At 39.1% G+C, this 20,929-nt stretch overlaps 1 protein-coding gene across 2 annotated transcripts; it reads right to left on the bottom strand.

The window, feature by feature from the left end:
* KATNBL1 (katanin regulatory subunit B1 like 1) lies at positions 1-18,671 on the bottom strand. Of its 2 annotated transcripts, none has more exons than XM_059849783.1 (10): positions 18,536-18,671; positions 11,113-11,240; positions 10,285-10,325; positions 9,638-9,917; positions 8,127-8,245; positions 7,889-7,939; positions 7,715-7,804; positions 7,076-7,165; positions 6,614-6,707; positions 1-5,120 (listed from the first exon to the last, which is right to left on the bottom strand). In XM_059849783.1, the coding sequence occupies exons 2-10, from the start codon at positions 11,224-11,226 to the stop codon at positions 5,088-5,090; spliced, it is 912 nt and encodes a 303-aa protein (XP_059705766.1). In that variant the 5' UTR covers positions 11,227-11,240; positions 18,536-18,671; the 3' UTR covers positions 1-5,087. The 2 variants fall into 2 exon arrangements, with proteins under 2 accessions (XP_059705766.1, XP_059705768.1); XM_059849785.1 differs by lacking the exon at positions 18,536-18,671 and adding an exon at positions 18,191-18,342.
* Between the last annotated feature and the right edge of the window lie 2,258 nt (positions 18,672-20,929).

The following is a 20,929-nucleotide window of genomic DNA, read 5'->3' as shown; positions in this document are numbered from 1 at the left end:
TAAAGTCCACTAGTTCTGTTTATTTCAAGCCTATACATACAGAAAACAGCCTCCTTCCCAAATCCACAGGAAACTTATTCACAGAAAGGTATTAAAAGAAGTCAGAAGAATGTTTGTAGAGCATTTTATCACATTTTGGCATCTATCACTTTCCAAAGGGGATTCAAATGGTTCTAAGCACTTAAATAAAAGAGTAAGGGGAGAATAAAAAGGTGGGAAAGATAAATGTGGCATCCTTGTGTTTTGTTACAGCAAAGAACAGATGTTTGAAACCCCAACATTCAGTTGCTCATCTACACTACAGCACTCAAAGTAATGATTGCCTGAATTGAAGCAGTGATCCCTATGAATCAACCACTATGGAACATATTCAAGCTGAAAATAGCAGATCTCATTTTACAGCAACAATCTGCAGCCACAATCTACATAAAGAGATATACTACAAAACTACTGTCAGTACAGAAACAAAAATATTCTAGGTCTGCAATAGTTGAAGACTAGGTGGATATTTCCATTTTATCCCTTTAAGGGACAGTGCTATACCTCCTGCCTCCCTCATGGCAGGTAAATATCTGAGTCCGGCTTAGTACTCAATGCAAAAAACAAGAACAGAAACAATACTGCAGCTACAGTTATTCAGAATGAAAGCACTTTATTTTTTTCCAACCAAGTTCAAAGTCAAACTTAGAGCTGTGAGTGCACACTTCAATTCATAGGTATTAACGAAATTTGTGTGAAAAGCTTTAAAGATGGAAATTCTTCACAGTTGCTTCAAACGGAATCATGTTAAACAGCTAGCCCTGTGTTTTGTCTAGAATTCTCATCTTCCCCTCCTCACTTCTAATAAGACATACTCTTAGTATATTTAAAGTAGATGAGCAATAAATAACATCATTAAGTCCTAAAGAATATATGTGGAAAGGGGGAGAAAAATAGTTGCATTTAGTCTCATTCCGAGACATAAAACAAGTCATTTAACTCATAGAATAAACATTAATTGTTTAAGGAAGGATAACATAAGCACTAATAAGACAAGCATGCTCAATCTATTTTCTCTGTGAATCTTTATCTGTAGCCTACAATGATTACTGTGTGTAGGATGGCAGACTGAAGGCAAAAATTAGACTACACTGTCTGGCTTTTACCAAGGCTATTAAAAACTGCTTCATTTTTTTCCTTCACTAATGCAACATCAGCTCAATAATAAAGTTCCTCTCAAAAGAATCGACTGCTTTCATGAACTTTAGCATTTGCATTGCACAAAGCTGGAATAACTTCACACCAGTACCATAATTTGCATGGTTTTGTATTCTGAAATAGTTGACTATGAACCACCAGTTTCACTTTGCACCAGAAAACTAGGCACAAAAATAGCTGCAAATCTCCACATGAAGACAGCCATTCAGTCTTCTGTAGAACTGGAAACCTAGCAAGATGAACTGGCAAAAGCAACCACTTGCTAGTCTAAAATGAAAGCTTCACATAAGATACTTTCAAGTTTCCACACTAAGAATTTCCACTCTTTAGAGAAAAAAACCTCCAAAAAAATCACAAATTAGCACTGTAGCATCCATCTTAAAAACCTTTATCTCTTCAATGCTAAATGCATAAAGATGTTTAATGCCAAACTTGCCTACTTCAGATGCCAGAAAATGAAAATACAGCTTGCTTTATAATACAGTGGGGGTGATGTCACTCAGGACAGGGCACATGTACTTTGTCCTTTCCTACTCTCCCATCCCTCCTGCACCTCAAGTGTTAAAACCGAAGCCTCTGATAAAGCAACCTACAGGAGGGAAAAAAATAATTTTATTTATATCTCACTGAGGAGGGTAAGCTCTTGGAGGGCTGCTGCTATTTTTTTTTTTTTTTTAAATACCAGCAACAATCTGTAAGCACTATTAAGGAGTGTGGAACTGCAGTACCTGTGTGATACAAGAGTAGAGGATTCTTTCCTGAGAAATAGGTATAGTTCCTTCAAAACAGAGACATACATAATCATTGTGACATGCTAACTTCTTCATACCCAGCTAATTAATGGCACAGCTTTTCCCACCTCCACTCTTCAGCAAGTTATCAGCAATACCTCAGCTTGGTCACTTCCATTTACAAAATACTGGACTTTTTTTTCAGCCCTGAAGAGAGAGACAGTTTGCCAGAAGGATTCTTTAGTTTCAGTTTAGGGGATGGGCAAATCCTGGGTCACACTTAAAAGTACTCCTTCAGCAAAACAGCCTCAAGTACTTTCAGGGAACAATGAGGCAAAAGACACACTGTTTTTCAAGACATCAGCTTCATATCAAGGGGTATAATACGAAGAACAGCTTTGTGGAGGTATCCTTCATCCTCAAGTACATATGTGCCTCTGCATCACAAGAACATATAGGAAAATGCTTAATTCTGGCTGGATCTTCTGACACATCCTAGAAATAGCAGTTTCAGAAAGTATCACAAAGATTATCATTTATGCATGGGACAGCTTATAAACTTAATTACAATTGAGACAACTATATGAATTTAGTGGAGTTACACAGCTGTTAAGACATTTAACTCATGCCAACTTTGACCAGATATTATACATGTACATTCTGTAACAGTAAAACTGATTCCTAGCCATTTGAGAGCTAAAGAGACTACAACAAGCTGAGCCTGAATATTAGTGTGAATAGTTTCAATGAATTAAGAACATGAAAGAAAAAGTAATTTCATAATACAGACATCTGAACTGTTCTTACAGTCTAGTAGCTGCCTGAAAACAGTAAAAAATTCATTTAAAATAAGGCACAGATACTAATGACAATGTTTAATACTGTATTATTGACGCTGTCAAAATACAACTTTTGGCAGTTAAAAAGAATGCATTATTTTATCAGGTATTCCTCAGTAATGATCCTCAAATCAATCTTACCTTGCCTCTAAAACAAAAGCACTCTCCACAGTTAGGATTTGGTAACTCTGTGGCCACATACACAATTCATTATAAGCCCATGTATCTAAAGCTACATTCAAGCTAGATTTTTAAATACTAGAGTATCCCTTTTATCAATTACAATATACTTTCTTATATTATCAGAAATAAATGGCCATGAGTTACTTTGTGTATTTAAAAAAAACACCAAAAAACTGAGTTTCCATAAACAGTATTCTCCTTGAGGAATAATCTAAGAGTTTCAGCAATTGCCACCCAAATGATGAAACTAGACTTTGTTACTTTTACATTTAAGTGTTCAATGCAACAGCAAAGTAATATAAGAATGATGTCACACTATAGTTCCTTTAGATTTTTTATAGTAAGAACATTTGAAAAGTCCTATCTCCAAACTTTACGAGCATGAAATATCTCTAAAGATACATAACAATTCGAGCAAAAAGACTGGCTATGTGTATGTCTCCAAATTGTCCCACAAAGTTTGCAGTTTTGGGATGCCCCAGAAAATCTCTGTAACTGACTGCCCTGGGAAATGCAAAACCTTTGGTGGTTTACAGAACAGTCAAACAACTAAAAGCACCAAGTTCTCATGACAGATTTCTAGCTGGCCTTCAGAAGTCAGCAATAATGATACATGAACTAAATACAAAACTAAGCAAAAGGAGGCCTGAAGTTAGTGACCACTACAGGAGTTTAAAATTAATTTTTTTAATCTGTAAAGCAAAAACCACTTGCAACTATCAAAAGACTTTTCTCCTGCACGTCAATAAAAGTGCACATGCTTAATGCTAGGTATGAAAACAACCCCTGCAAGTACTTATTTTTAAGGAACTAGTCTATTTGGTCATACAGGCTGTGCATGTATACTTTTAAGTGAAGAGCTGGCACTTTGTAAGTTTTAATTGAAAAAGCGTGCTTCCTAATCACAAAATTAAAAAAGGCAACAGCAAGCCTAAGATTAAGACTCCCTCAGAGCTATTAAGATATAGCTTTTAAATTAAAATATAACAGCATATCAATATGACAGTAAGTTTATAGCTGTATTCTCAATGCTGTTGTTGGTATGACTTTGCCATCATTGATCAATTTAGAACTTGATCAATTTTGCAGAAGTTCTTTGTCAGTTTCATAAAGGAGGTAGTATAAAAAGGGTGTGATTTGAATAACATGGCCTCACCTGGCTGTAAACATTCCAAACAAGAGACATAAATACCTATGATAAAAAGTACTGTGGAAGAGATTATTCTAGAAATTGATTTTTTTTTTAACTTGAAAAGAAAAAACAGTAGATATATTTAATATATTTACTTATTTTCATGTAGTTTGAATGATACAGAACAAGATTACCGTGTTAGAAATCCACATACAATATAAAAACATTTGTTAGACATAAATTCACCACTCTGCTGACATTTGCAATAACTGTTTACCCAAGCTTAACTTCAGGTATTTATAATATTTTTCATACATGAATCTTTGTATATGTGCAATGTTTCATTAACTACACAATGTGAAACCCTGATTTCTGTAGTTTTTCATCACAATCTGAACATAATAGCTATTTGCATCTTAACACATTGGCTTTTTGAAACACTAGTAATTAAGGCATCTTTGCTGTATAGTTTCTTAATAGTGCAAACAAAAACTGTCTTTAATAATTTGATTAAAACATAGAAGTAACTGAATATCCCAAAGTTTTTTGTATTTTTTATGCAATTGGAAGATAAATGTGCATTTTGGAGTTCTCTTGTGAAAGAGACATTTAAAAGCTCTTAATGCTGATTGTTTTTCTTGGTTCCTTAAAACTGGTTCTGCTGTCTTGTCTTCATGACAATATAGTTCATCTTCTTTTATGCGATGACGTTGTAAGGTACAGTAGCATTTAAAGGAATACCTAGTAACTGAGTGAATCCCAAATGCAGCAAAGGCATACAGTTTTCATAGTGCACTTTCACCTCACTGAAGTAAAAGTTGCTCCTACTAGACATTTTTCCACTTCAATGTGAAGTAGATTGTTAGGGTTTTGTTAGTGGTTTCATTAAACAGCTTGACAGTTCAGTTCTCTTCTGCCAGTATTTCTCAAAAGGCTTTCAGCACATATTTCAGGGATACTTTAGGGGATTGTTTTACCACATAAGCACACTGTTTCCCCATCATGTCAGTGTAGCTGCAATAAATAAGCATTTACATCCTAGAAGGAAAAAAAGGAGAAAGCATTTGTCACATTACTTATAGCTCTAACATCAACTCTATGTCTGAAGCAGGGCAACCTCAAGACCGTAACACAATAATAATTATATTTGCCCAAATTTCAGAACCAGTTATCATCATGATTGCTTTTAATTAATGTTTTCAATGACATTTTTAATGTACTAAAAAGCCTGCCAGAAGAGTAGGATTAGTTTTCAAAGCTATTCATTTTATCTGCTATTCCTCTGCTCCCTGCATGAGCAGGAAAGATCATCATCATCATATAATCAAGTAGTTAAAACATGTTATGTATGACATTCCTTCACCTAGTCTCTCCAATATTCCTGTACTACTTTTGCCCTGACTTGCTCAGGTGACTTTGGTCACCTGATACAAATTAAAAAGACAGCAAAGGAACATAAAGGGAACTTGAACTCTAGAGAAACAAACTGACACTACCTATAGCTGCTATTCTGATCCAGCAAAAGAACTAGGCAGTCTACATTACATGCTCTCATAGCTCTACCAAGTTGGGAGTTAGAACTCAGCTCTTCTGCATCCCTGTTGACTGGAATGCTGCAAGAATTTTGTAATTATCCTTGTAGGGACATCAAAACTGAAGTTGCAGCTGCACAGCAGTCCCAGAAAAAAAAACGGAAGAGTTTACTTGTTTGACACAAAGTGATCAATTCTGTAGGCACAGAATTATAGATTCACCAAAACTCCTTAAGATCCAAGTAAAAGATGCAATTTAAGTTCTTTTCAAGTTCACTCAAATCCTGCACACAACCAACTGTCTGCTGTAACTCCTTTCTCATTGTCCACTTTCATCAGGTCCCTCCACCTGGAGAGGTTTCTATCTAGCATAACTTTTGGTGACCAATCTCAGAAAGCCATGTTTATAGAGATGAGCACAGACAGAAAAACATGGATCTAACAGACATCCTCATTATGTTACTGATATCACAACCTACTGAAAAATGCAAGCAGAGATTCATCTCAGATGGACAGGCTCTTCTGCTCACCACAGACTCACCATTTTCTAAGCACTAGGTCAGCAACAAGCTTTAGAATTTAGTATGTTGTCACTTGCCCCTGTCACCTGATGTGCAAATGCCAATGACATTCCTGGGCTAAGATTCTCCATTACACTTACAACAAGGGGCACAACAGATCTAAGAGAAAACATCTGTCCCTTCCACAGTCTACCCTCCTCAACTGAGCCCTTTTTCACATCCATTTAAAGACTCATTACTATTAGCTACTTTGTTATTAAGGTCATGCTTCAGGATAATTATCATTTTAATTCACAGAACTATCATAAGGAAACAACTCCAGATTTCTGTAAAAACCATGAAATACACTTGAGCATTATCAGTAACTAAAGTAAAAGTGTTTCTGTCCAACCACAGTTTAGCATAAGTAAAACAGGAGGAACACCATAAGTGATACAACCGTGTTTATTACTGAACACAACCAGGAACCAGAACTTACCTTAGCTATATTACCAGTATATCCTGGAACCAGAGTAAGATGATTCTCCTGTTCCCACAAAACACTTAGCTGTTGTTTCAAAATATAAACGTTTCTGAAAGAGAATGAACATCAGTTTATAGCATAGGTAGTACAATTCATTAGTCTCTTTTATTAAAAGGAATTATTAATACTGCATATAGACTTAGCATATACCATAGATATTGCCACAAGATCTGAAAAATTTTGACTTAACTTCTACAATCCCTGATATGACTACATCCTACATGTATTAAAACAGTAGCAAAAAAAAGAGAAAAAAACGGTAACTTAACTATCCTTAAAATACTTTTAAGCTTTAACTTTTAATTTTAAAGTTTGCCTTTTGTAGGCAAATTGTGCTCCTAGTGATCAAAATTAGAACAGATTGAGATGAAATAGGCTACAGAAGCACATTTAAATATTTCCCAACACTATACTCACCCATCTTCTGCCTTTTCTGTATGTGCAGATAGTTCTGACCACCATCTTTTAATGACAGCTTGAAGCCAGTTTAAACCCACTATCACGTATCTGAAACAACACATTTTACACATTATGCATTTCCCCCTCCCTGCAGATTATCTACAGGCCAGATAAATAAAGCATTAAGATAACTTTGTAAGCAATCTAGAAAGCAACACATTTTCTATTCTGGAAGAAAAAGATCTAGACAAATCGGTAAATTTAAATACTTGCTTACACTTGCAATTTCTAAGTGGTAGCCTGAAGTTGAAAAAGTAGAAGAAAACTCTGTCTTGATTACATGTTATAAAGCATACTAAAACCTCAGTGCTATTCTTTTTTACTGTTTAGGATAAATAAATCTGCATAAGGGCAAAGCCAGTTCTCTCCTCCAAGTCCCTACCATTGCAGGAAAGAATTTCTGCACTGTTGTTTTGTTAAAGGATAAAGGTTCAGACGAAAGCGTCCATTCCGGAGCCTTCTCATTTCCTGAGAAAGGCAGAGCTGGGAGAAGGGGCAGAGGGAACAAGAGTCAGAGGATTAAAACCCATTGATTTCCAGGGCTCCTCACATCCAGGAAGTAATAATGTTTCAAAAACGTCCCAAGCTGATACTTACTCTTCGTACTTGCTTTTAAGCAGAGCTTTCACTAAAGGCAAAAGATCTACACAGCAGCCAACTGAAACATATGGTTTTTCTTCCTGTAAACTTAAAAACAAGATGTTTCAGAAGTGCTTGAACTTCAGTGTGGTTATAAGCAGGTTCTAATCCCCCACTTTTTTCTGTTTGTACCTGTTCGTAAGCACAGGAAGGCAGTCTACTACTACTCCAAGATCCTGTATCCTAGAAACATTAAGAATAAAATCAAAAGTGTTACTTGTAGATCCTACTACTACTAGTAGAAGTATATGCTTCCACTATGATTTAAAAAATGTAACTAAGTCACAACATTTACAGAACTGCTACAAATACTGTGGCATATTTGAGATTGCTGTCATTTTAAGGATATAAAAGAAGAGACTTATTTTACCTCACTAAGTAGGCTACAAGTTCGCTTATACTTCTCCTTCTCCAAAAGGTTAAAGCTACATTCAGTCTCAGATTCCTGCTGAAAAGAACTTGAGCCATAGTTTCATGGTCCTGAGAAACCTGCATGTTTTAAAAAATATAAAAAAGTTGCCACAAGTTAAGAAGCCAGTCATAAAACAATAAGCTACTCAGATATTATCTGGTATATTCTACCTGTATGTTGATGAGTCTGTTTTAGAAATTTATCTAAGAATAGACTTAAACCCATAAATTTCCCTTGGGGTCACAAAAATATCACCTACTTTACACAAAAGCTGCAAGAAAAAGGTTTGTACCTCTTTACCACCTAAGACAGGTATCAAATAATTAAAATGAGCATTCATGTGCATCAACCTATAATTCTCACCAACTCTGAGAACTTTTTACTTAGATGACTATTAATTTTGACTTAATTTAGACACAAGTAATTACATGTATTATTCCAAACTCCAACAGAAAAGGTTCATTTCTGAAAAAGCCTGTTCTCTGAATGAAGGTCAGGCATTTTAATTAATTAGACCTTGGATTGGAATGAACACTGCAGAGCCACACACATCTCTCACACCAGTTAAATAGCCATTTGTGACCAGAGGCCAGTGATCTGCTCCTTATTTTCTCAGAAAATGAATCTTCCCGTCTTCATTTCTTTACCCATCTTTCTGCAGCCTCTTTATTGTAGCTATTCTGCTCTTTTCTTGAAATCATCAAATTAAACCACACAGAAGTGCTGCAGATTGCACCTTCAGCCCAGCGGCCTCTCAGGGCTCTCCCTCACAGGAGCCCAGGCTTACAGTACTGTGACAAGACAGCAGCATGGTGATAGCTTCTGATCTTACCTTCCCTGCCATGCCTCACCTTAAATGCATGCAAGCCCCAAGGAGTAACAAAAATCTATTGTGACAGAAATGCAAACTTCAACATTAAGGGCCTTAAATGGCCTTCACTGTCACAAAATCCATTTAATTTAAATATCTGACTTTTTAGACAGTTTCAGAAACCCTACAAGCATTGTCTGGGTTTCCTCAACCAACCCCAACAAGAAATAAAGCTCATACAAACACTTAAGTTAGTTTTGCACCAAGATGCTGCTATTGAAAATTGTCCTAACCTACCTCACCAGTTTATTCTCACTGATATACTAACATTTTTACACTTCTATAAACACACACGTGAACACATGTCCTGCCAGTTCATGAAACCTACGCAGGTCAAAACAACATTCTCCTCTGGAGCTGGCACAATTTTAACCCAGTCAAGCCTGGCATATCTGAGCGTCTGACCTGACACAAATATGAAGAAAAGTGGCAGGACTATTACTATTGACAACTGCATCACCATAAATGGACACCCTGTAAATCAGAAGACTTTATATCTGCAGAATTGAAGGAAATTAATCTAAAGAAAGAAAACTTTCACAGCTAATTACTACGAACACTTCTCTTTTAAACTGAGGTTTCTTCAAACTCTACCCACCTCTGAAAAAAATGCACTGTATTTGGATGAGGGGCCTTCTGTTTGAGACGAGCCAGAGTCACTAGAATTCAGCAAGTGTGTCCGACTGTTGTGAAGTTTTGCTGGCAGATTCCCTGCACAAGCCAGTTCATTTTCTTTATTTGCCATGTCACGGCCCCTAGATTTAGGGCACAGTTTCTTTCTGTAACAAGGCTTTGGAGTATAACAATGAACTTTCCTTTTACAATACACCACTTTGAAAAGAGAGAGGGGACTGGTCACTGTTTTTCCAACCGTTACTCTGCAACAATAAAGCACTATTTTAGTGAAGGTTGACCCAAACCAAATCAATTGCATTATTATGTTTATATATATAAAATTATGAATTCAGCAGGCAGCTTTCAGGTTGCTGAAAACATATTTCCCCCAATACATATTTTAATGACACTTGGGTTATTAGAAGTCATGCCAAGAATATTCTTCACTGTTTTTATTAATGCAGAGACTCATTATTATGGAAGAAAACACAAGAACAAAGAACTGTTATTAAAATCAAGACCTATCATCCATTTGTGTTTGCTTTGGGGTTGTAATCAATTTCAACTGTGACTTTCTCCCCACCTCTGTCGCACTTTAAACTCAGATATCACACAGCACAGCCCTCCTACCTGTTTGTGTATGAAGCCAGCTGTTTTGGAGATTTCTTACCCTGGGAGAAAGGAAATAAAGAAAAAAAGCTGTATTACTATAAAGGGTCAAACACTCCCGTATATACCACTTAGCATTAATGGTAACATTTAGATTGTGCACATCAGCAAGATAATGTTAGGCTATTTTTTTGGTAACACTGGTCATAAAATGTTAGTTTTAATACAAAATTTCAATAAGCAGAGGATATTGACATCTTCAGCACTGTTTGAAGAGGTCTTACAGTAAGTTTGCCTCTCCAGTGCTTCCTCTGTACTCCACTGTCTTACACTTCAGCCAGTAACACAGGTAAGAGGTTATAAAAACTACTTTTGAGTAGCAAGAATGCAGTGACAATCTACGTGCTACCAACGTGCTAGGTGAAGCTGTATAATTATACGATGGATCTATTTCAATCAATGGGCTTCACCTCCTCCACCTCTCACTTGTGCCATGCAGCTCTCTTGGCAAGAAAGAACTTTTTCATGACAGAATTCCTGTATTGAAACATTTCTGACTAGCTTGCAAAAAAGCACACATGAGTAAGACTGTATCAATCAGTACCTACTGCTCACATGGATGATACAATGCACTGATCTGTGCAGCCGCTGCCTGTATCTATTATGATACAGTTTTCATACTATAACTGCTATATTAACAATTCAAAGTTCTACTGAACATCTAAATACCAAATGTTTAGTAGTGCTGTGCTTCTAGATTTAGACTGCTCAGAACTATAAACTTTAAATCTTTACTTCGCTTTTCTCAGAGGACATAAAACAAGCCAACAAACAACACAAACAGCTTACCTCCTTCATGATCTTTTTAGTGGAAGAAGAGATTCTTTTTCTGGGGAGATCAATGGGATGACCTTCAATAAGCAATACCTTCTGTTTTTTAACATTGTGAGCTTCAGATGCCATAATCTCTCAAATCCCTGTTCTCAAGGGAAAGATATTTAGTTGTATTTTCTAAAACATTCAGTCAGGTTTCTTCAAATGCAGCTAGCAAAACTAGAATTCAACTATTTGCAAGATCTTTCATCCTAGATATAACCCAAGACATCATCCTTTAGTGCACGTTAGCTGAAGGCCTTATTAACAATATGTTGAGAATTTCAAAATCCCTCTTTAGCTTTCAAGAAAGAGGAAACAAAACCAAAATCACCCCAAGAAACTTGAGGCAGAGATTTTGTTTTCACACCAGTTTCTACACCTGCACTGAGAGGTGGCATACAAAAGAGAATTCAAGTAAAGTATTCTTTACTCACGCTATGAATTCCATCTGCTGCCTAGAGAAAAATAATTGGTTTCACATCTGTTTCCAAGCACAAAAGGCAGCTAAAAAACTGACTCTTCTTTTTCAGTAAGAAAGCAAGCATCAAAATAACAAAAGTTTAAAAAAAAAGTGAAAGATCTTCTCCTTATTTTATTGGCAAGTGTACATCCCCCCTCCCCTCCCATTTTTGTCAAAGCAGTGCTTTGGCCATTTTTTATACTAAAACCTGTAACTTTATTTTACGCCTAAAGTCCTTTGTCTTGAAGTATGCAAGTATTTTTATAAGAATCAACACCAAGATTGAGACAGCTGTACATATGATTTTGCATCTTTTGTAAGTGATCAGAAGATCCATTGCTTGACACTACATTCAACTACTACATCATCATAGAGGCACTATTCTTGAAATGTTTTAGCAAGACATCCTATGCTACTTTTAAAAGGCAACTACTTACTCCAATATTATTGGTTTTTCCCCTAAAAGGTACAACTCTGGTCTCAACATAAGTGCTCCAATCTCTCCCCTCAATCTTTAGCAGCAGCCCTATCCTTTTTACTCTATGTAGCAGATTTACCCCACATTAAGAACTTTGGCATTTAAAAGACTAAGACACTGAGCACTGAATAAGCCAGATGGGAAACAGCTTATTAGCCATGGAGATCCATGCAGTAACTAAAGGCCTTCAAATGAAACAAGCAGGTGGCAGGCCCAAAACAAGACAGATGCTCTACTCAGGCATATTAAAATCCCTGTTGTAGGATACAGTAGAAGAAAAATAAATTCTTCAAATATTCTGGTATTCTTTGGAAATGGATCAGTATTAAAGAACTTCACTTGAGATCTCTCTCAAAAATGGAGTATTTTCTGACAGAATCTCTTACTCTGTAAGATGGGAACATAGAACCCTCAGACTACAACAAGAACTTCAAATTACAGCGTTATTTAGGGCAATATCTTTAACAGCTGGTGGCCAATATTTTTCCAGATGCAAGTCTGGCTTAAGACTGGTTCATTAACTTAATTTTTTTCACACTTTGAGACAGTGATGAAAAGTGATCATTTTGTTAGCTCTCCATACTTCCTAGTTCTTCCACACAGGTCTGTAAATAAACTTTTCCCTGAAGTTTAGAAAAAACCTCAGAAAAACAAACATGTTTTCCTCTGCTTATCAGACTGGTTAAAACCATTATTTGGACTCAAAATAGGCTGTATATTAAAATTTGTACTTGGAGCACAACACAAAGGCATATGCTGAAGAGCTGGACTTTTGAAGAAAAACTGAACAATCCTAAAATCCAAACAAATCCATCCTTTTATTCAGGTCAGTGATGAAGAGGACTTGGAAAAGTCTTGACTTTTTTTTTCTTCTATCCACTGTTTGAGAATAATACTGAGGGGAGAGCAATAAACTAAAATATTAGGGGGACAATCTCCAACCCCCAGAGTTAAAACCCACAGCCACCTTATCAGATGCTAAAAAATCCCTAATCTCTGTTGCTGAAGAATCATTTTTGTGACTACTCCCATAACATGCTATCAGCTTACAATTCTTCATGCCTAACAGTGACCGTTCTTTATTTTTCCTTGTTTAAATGGTCTCAATCTACCCTTTCACACTAAGCAGTACACAAGAATTTGATCACAAAAATAAATGACAGCACTATATAACTAGAATACTTTTTGCTTAAAAGAAGTGTAAAATATTAGAAGGCTAGAAAGAAATGTCTTACCAAGGAAATTCCATTAGCTTATCAGTTTTTAATATTGGGCTCCAAAGAGCATCTAACATATCAAAATACCCAAACTGGAGCTATCTGAACTGGAGAGAAAGGACTTTGGATGGAAGGAAGTTCTTTACAAAAGGTCACATGTGTCCAGAAGAAAAATTAAGAGAATTTTACACTCTAACAAATCTGATGTGAGAATATATTGTTCCCCAGGCTCTCAGTTGAACCAGAATGAAAGAACAGAACTATAAATTCTTTCCTTAAAAACTGGTAAAAGAAATTCAAAAGGTCAAAAGACTATTAGATATAAAGGAACATCTGATGAAGCAAAGTAAAATCCTTTTGTATGACTTCACTGCCCGACAGTTTAAAGAGGTTTCCATAGTTTAACCTGCTGAGGGTCTCAGATTATGCAGAAGTAGCAGTGAACATTTAAGCAGTAATGAAACAACTGTGTTTTTAGCTCCCTTGGAGCTGACAAAGTACCTAAAGAAAACACACATGGAAAACACAGTCAATATTTAAAGAGCCTCAAGGAAGATCCAGACTGACATCTCTGTTGCACTAATTAGTAAACAATATAATCAAGAATAGACTTAGTGGACACAAACAAATAATATAATGGGAAAAATTCAGCCTGGCTGTCACTAAGGCAACACAGCCTGGAAAAGAGAGGGCTCCAGGGTGACCTCACTGTGGCCTTCCAGTACCTGAAAGGGCTACAGAGAGCTGGAGAGGGACTTTTTACCAGGGCATTTTTGATAGCCCAAAGGGTAATAGCTTCAGATTGAAAGAGGGCAGGTTTAGATTGGATATTAGGACAAAATTCTTTACTGAGAGGGTGGTGAGGCACTGGAACACATTTCCCAGAGAAGCTATTGATACCTTGTCCCTGGACGTCTTCAAGGCCAAGTTACATGGGGCTTTGAGCAGTCTGGCCTAGTGGAAGGTGTCCCTTCCTTCCCATGGCAGGGGAATTGGAACTAGAAAATCTTTAAGGTATGTTCTAACCCAAATTATACTATGATTCTGTGAAGTCCTGCTCTGCAAAATTAAGGGAATTTATTAAGAGTATGGAGTAGTACAACGAGGATAAAGGGCAACTAAATTATAGACTCTATTTCAGTTTCCAAGTCCCTCACTTAAATCTTGAGGAAACTAAGCAACAAAGTGAAAAAAAGGGAAAGCTCTTGCATGCACAAGTATCTCAGGAACAGCCATAAACTGCCTAAGCAGATTCCACACTGCAGAAAATCACCTCCAGATCCCTGGGGAAAATCTGCATTGGTTTATGCTGTTCAATATATTCATAAAGTACCTCACAAAAGGGGATGAAGACTGTTGACAACACAAAGTCATACCAGTGAAGATAAGGGCTAACTGAAGAAGTATGCAAATTATAATCAACCTGAACTTGCCACAGGATGCTGTGGATCCAAATGTTTTATATGGGTTCTAGGACAGACTGTGCAACTACATTAAAAAAAAAAAACCTGAAAATGTTTAAATTCAGATACACAATCCATATAATCCAAACAGAGCAGAACACAAGCAGAAGAATCTAGTATAAACAAACCTAACAGTGCTATAATAAACTTAGTCAACATCTTAAGAAACCAGCTTTGGAAGGCTTAGTAACACCTAGGAAAATGCTGGCCAGCCAGCAATTAAAAAGATGAATGCTACAGGATGAAAGGCACTTTACATGGCTCTTTACAACTTTGATTTCCTATCTGCAGTCAGATATCATCTAGGGATAGCTAACTAGACACTACAGCCCCCTGTAATTTTGGGATATATACAGAGGGTTCTTAAACTGGCTTTAAATACTAATTTGTACAGTCAAACAATCTGTACCTTAATGCCTTTAATTTCTGACTTTTCCCTTGTGATGAGCACAGCTAGTTGTATTTTATCAGACAATCTGCTATACAATCTCATTGAGGTCAACACATTTCCCTCAATTTACAAAGTTTTTAAAATTAAACCAAGGATAGAATGTATGCCCCTTCAGCTCTGCCTTGGTCCATTGTACAAACCTAAACTGTTTTACAAGCAAACAAGGCAGACTGCAAATCTGAACACAGATGTATGATTTTATTAGGATGATAGAATCCAATTCCACCTATTTCCCCTATACAGTGGGTGATTTCTCACAGCAGACAACAATCTTCCCTTCTCCTCCTTTTATTCTCTTCAATCTTCAGTAAGCAAAAGGACTAAAGTAATAGCAGTCATGTCTCCTGAGAAGAAGCTGGTTTGTCCCCACAGCCAACAGACAGTACCTGCGCAAAGTTTTCTTGATGGTTCTGCTGGTATTTTCTATCTCTGATCTCTCCCATATGCAATAAAACTCTTCAGGTCATACCAGAATTAGGCAAAGACAGTCAGCACTAACAGGCTTTCAAGTGCACATCTGTTGAAGGCAAGTATTAACAACTCTGCCACTCCCTCCCACGTCCTAAATTCTGGGCACGGCCCCCAGAGAGGGACAAACTTTTCTTGGCACTTCATGTAATCTATGTGCATATTAACATAATATTTCTTACAGAACACAGGCTGGCATACTTTGCATGGCAGCAAGGAAAATGTAAAATAGTTAGATCTCTTCAGCCATCAGCAATACCTTTCAAAACACACACTCTTCCATCCTATTCCTTGCCACATTCTTAATAGCTACTTTTTCCTGCAGCATTCCATATGCACCAGCCATGGCAAATATTCCTGTGATTCTCCTCCACCCCACAGTAACCCAACTGCAAGTTCAAGGATGACAAAATTAAACTCAGATGAAAAACCTAATTAATCATTATCCCAAGGAAGAGAGTACATGCTTTGAAAGCATTCCAAACAGGTATGCATCAGGGAAGCAGTAATGGTCAACTAATTTCACTGGCAATTATCGGAGCTACAATGGTCACAAAAAACTTCCAAGAATGGTTATTTCAAATTTACTTTCAAAAGAATAATTTGCTTATAAAAATAAATTAGCGCTATCTTATTATCTGATGTAGAAGTGATTTTTTAAGCTTGGCATAACTTCCTTTCATTTTAGCTCCATAAAATGTTACAAAATCCATTTGTCTTTCTTTTAGAAGGCTTCCACATCCTTTGCATATGAAACAGTTTGGTTTTTTTCAAATTTCTTTTTTAGTACTTGATGTACTGATGGTTCATCAGCTGTTAAAATTGAGTTTTCTTAAAAAGAGGAAGTGGAGTTCAAGATTTTAAGAAGCATGTTAATGCAAAATCTTTCTGCAACACTATAAAGAGTGTTATATGCCAGCAGAACACAGTTTTTTAATGTGCTAGACTTGTCAGGCCATTTGTTCCAGTTTAAAGTTTCCCATGTTGATAAAAAACTACAGGAATTTCTCTAAATTTGCAGTAAATGAAAATACTATTTGAACAAGTAGTCATGGTAAATTAGCTTATACCTAAGATTTAAGCTCATTTTCCTCTTACACATGGAATTCGTACGGGGCCCACTGTCAATCATAAGGAACCTCCAAAAACAACCACAAGTTACAGTTCATCCAAGTTTAGTGAGGAGGAACCCAGGTGTGCACTAGCTCCTGGGAGTCTAATAACTGAACCTTATTTATATTTTCTAAAAAAAAAAAAGTCAAACAAGAACTCAGTTTTCTGCTTTTGGAGGCACCATTTATAGGTATGTTAAGCTGCGATAAAAGTAACAGCAGCTGTCAGTGGTTAAGTCCTTTCTGAAGTCATCTTTCACTGATGAAAAGGTACTTCTACCTGTTGATTTTCACTTATGAACACTCTGGGGACAATAAGTTCGGAAAAGTTTTATAACTGAGAGGTGTTATAAAAGAAATAGATTTCCACAACACTGAAGCCTCCACATTAATGTTTCACACAGCTCTTTAAGAAATACCCATGAAATTAAATATGGCTATTTCTTTTACCATTTGCTGCTCAACCCAAAGAGTTTAAGAAAAGCATTTTGAATTCAAACCCAGAGACAGACATACTGGCAAACCCCTCAAGCTCCAAGCTTGGTGGAGGCTAAGGAAGTACTCACTACATGCCCACCTGGCTGGACAGCCTGTGACTACATGTCACACAACTTTCACACGGCTTTTTATGCTATGCTCCAATACACTTCTATTATTGACTGTAGTCTATTCATAGAATTTTAAAAACCTTCTTCATTCATAGTCAAGCTTCTTACCCTAGGACCAACATACAGTAAAAGTGGGCAAGAGGATATATATACACATGGCCTTAAGCATCCATAGCAGCATACTGCCATTTATTATCTAATATACATATAAAAACTACCTTAATAATATCATTTTAATACAATGATATTCTGAGTTTTAAAGTTTAGAAGTTCAAATCAACTCTAATTTTAGTTCAAGAACATGTTCTTTCTAATCAGCAAGGCCAACGAAGCATAAACCTGCCTTCTGTAATGCTTTAATTCTACTAAATGTGGGTAACTACATATTTTTTAATTATTTCCCTGATTCCAGCCAGAGAATAAAAGGAAGAAAAAAACAGGAGAACAGGAAAAGCAAAAATGATGTTCCAAGAAGAAATGGACGAAAGCTGCTTTTACGCCAAGGGACTTAACCTAGCTCCAAAGCGGAGCATGTTACAAAAACAGAAACAAAAGACTTCCAAGATCACCACCTAATCTCTCTCCTAAAAAGAGCTCCCTATTCGAAATGTATTTATTTTAAATCTGCATGCCAAATAACCAGCCCAACACCGAAAAAATAATTTGAAGCCTTTTGAACGAAGTAATTAATGTAGGATCTGATCTTCAAGCACTTAAGGTTCCCCTTCACCCCCCCTCCTTCCCCCTGGAATCTGTCACACCCAAGAAATTAAATCCGTCAGCAGGCCTCACACCCAGCTTGTTTTCCTCCTTTTCGGCAGCACCAGAGCCTTCCCCGCTCTCCTGGCACGTATCCGCCACCGCACGCTCTTGCTTCGAGCCGAAGCTGCTGGCACCATTTTAGAGAGGAACCGAAGTGCCACAACCCGCGCACGGGAGGCGGCAGGCACCGCACACGGCAGTGCCGGGGCACGGGGCGAGGCCGCCGGGCAGCGGCACGGAGCGATCCGCGCCCGCGCACTGCCCGCGGCCCCCGCCGCCCGCCCGGCGCGACGCCGCGGAGCCGCGCCCAGTCCCGGCGGAGCACAGCGCGGCCCCGCCGCCTTCCCTCCGGCTGCGGACAGCCCCGCGGCACTCACCCGCTGCTCATGTTCGGGGCCGGGCCGGGCGCGAGGAGCGGCAGGAGCGCTACTACCGGGGCCCGGCGCCCGGAGCCTGCGCCATTCAAACGCCGCCGCGGTGCACGCCGGGCCGCGCGCGCCGCACCACGCCCCGCCGCACGCGCCGCGCGGCACTGCGGCGCCCTCTGCCGGCCGCTGCCTCCCGCCCCGCCCCGCCGCGCCGCGCGCTGCCTGCGTCACTGCGCGCCCGCGGGGCCTCGGGGGCGGGGCTGCGCAGCCGGGAGGGAGTCGGGAATGCCGTGTGATCCCAGTGATGGAGTAGCCGGGAGGGAGCCGGGGAATGCCGGGTGATCCCAGCGATGGAGCAGCCGGGAGGGAGCCGGGGCATGCTGGGTGATCCCAGTGATGGAGTAGCCGGGAGGGAGCCGGGGAATGCCGGGTGATCCCAGCGATGGAGCAGCCGGGAGGGAGCCGGGGCATGCCGGGTGATCCCAGTGATGGAGCAGCCGGGAGGGAGCCGGGGAATGCCGGGTGATCCCAGCGATGGAGCTCGGGGCCCGCGCTCTCCGCCTGTGTGCCGGCCGCCAGTGACGAGCCGTGGTCAGCAGTGTGCAATGCTCAGACTGGCTGAGAAATCCATGGTATCTCCACGCTCTGCTGCATTATCACAGAACCACAGAGTAAGCTGAGTTGGAAGAGCCGCATAGGGATGACCAAGTCCAACTCCTGCATAGCACCATCCCCGAGAGTCAAGCATGTCCTCGAGAGCACTGCACTCTGCCAGGCTGGTGCTGTTCCGGCGCTTAAACACCCTTTGGATGATAAACTTTTGCCTAATATCCAACCTAAGTCTCCCCTGGCAAAACTTCAGGACATTATCTGAGGTCCTTTCACTGGTCACCTCAGAGAAGAAATTGGTGACCCCTGCAATTCCCCTCACAAGGAAGTTGTAGGCTCCAGTGAGGTCTCCCATCAGTGTTCTTCAGGATGACCAAAGTGACCTCAGCCACTCCTCATGGCTTCCTTTCAAGACCCTTCACCATCTTCATTGCCCTACTTTGGATGCTGTCTAATAGCTTAATAACATCTTATACTGTGGCACCCAAAACTGCCCCCAGCACTTGAGGTGAGGCTGTCACAGAGCAGAGCAGAGGGGACAATCCCCTCCTTTGCCTGGCTGTGATGCTGTACCTGAGGCACCCCAGGACACTCTTGGCCCTCCTGGCTGCCAGGGCGCTGACTCAAATTCACCTTTCCATCAACCAGGACCCCCAGGTTCCTTTCCATGTCAGTGTTTCCCAGCCTCTCATTCTCCAGTCTGTCCATAAATCCAGGTTGCCTATCCCAGGTGCAGAATCCCGCACTTTCCCTTGTATTTCATACCATTGGTGATTGCTGAGTCGCCTGATTTGTTGAGGTCTCTCAGCAGAGCCTTCAGGCCTTTGAGGCAGTCAACAGCTCCTCCCAGTTTTGTACTGTCTGTAAATTTGTTTAGTATCCCTTCCAGTCCTGTGCCCAGCTCATTGATGATGCTGACAAGCACAGGGATGAGGGTGGAGCCTTGGGAACCCCACTAGTGACAGGTCACCAGTCTGATGTCACCCCCTTCACCATAACTCTTTGCACTTGACCTGGGCGGAGCCAGTTGCTCACCCATCACATGATGTGTTTATCTGGCTGTGTGCTGGACAATTTTTCCAGAAAGATACTATGAGGAAAAGTATTGAAAATTTTGATAATTATAACCAGTAAGGCCTTTCTGTCTTGGCTCCTCTTGTGTGGAAGCAAAGATAGGACATATTCTGTGCTGGAGGTGGTATCCTTATTTCATTGATGGGCTCCTCAAAGAGAATGACACTACTTTTCCATAGGAAGGAGAGCACATAGCCTGAGTTTCAGGTGCAGATGAAAGGCTGCCAAGGGGAGGTAATAAACAGTATTTCACTATCATCATTCCCTTTTTCATCCAAAACACCCTGGTGATTAGTAATGCATCCAGTTTATTTCCAGTTTAAATTTCTTCATGTCCTGCTTATTCTTCTAGTACCAATATTACCCTGTAGTTTGCTGTAAGAGAATGACATCACAGAGCAATTTGATCCTCTCAATTCATTTCACTCACCTAACAGTCTTGGTCTCCCATTGCAGGATAGATAGCCATTTTGTTTGCTCAATCATCCTAAAGTCACTTTTACCTACGATTTTGCAGATGTTGCAGTCTCTACCCTGTGTGCATAGTGCTTAATATATGCATGGTTTTACCCATCTGAGCAGCTGTGGATATCCAGGTACATATGCTCACTAAGGGTTTTTAAAACAGTATTTTCTTTGAGTTGTAAGCGCTGATGGAAGCTTTTTCAAAGGAAACACATAATGCTGTTTTAGAGAATACAACAATTATCAGATAATGTA

The sequence above is a fragment of the Haemorhous mexicanus genome, chromosome 6 (assembly GCF_027477595.1).
Source record: "Haemorhous mexicanus isolate bHaeMex1 chromosome 6, bHaeMex1.pri, whole genome shotgun sequence".
Lineage (NCBI taxonomy): Eukaryota > Metazoa > Chordata > Aves > Passeriformes > Fringillidae > Haemorhous > Haemorhous mexicanus.
This window is presented reverse-complemented; position numbering and strand designations above follow the sequence as displayed.

What these genes read in the sequence shown, in the direction of transcription:
- KATNBL1 (XM_059849783.1), bottom strand. Translation starts at nt 11,226, where the DNA reads ATGGCATCTGAAGCTCACAATGTTAAAAAACAGAAGGTATTGCTTATT. An exon ending in CTTGTAGCCTACTTAGTGAG is followed by an intron (nt 7,940 to 8,126) that starts GTAAAATAAGTC and finishes TAATGTTTCTAG; the next exon opens with GATACAGGATCTTGGAGTAG. An exon ending in CTTAAAAGCAAGTACGAAGA is followed by an intron (nt 7,166 to 7,714) that starts GTAAGTATCAGC and finishes GTGTTGTTTCAG; the next exon opens with ATACGTGATAGTGGGTTTAA.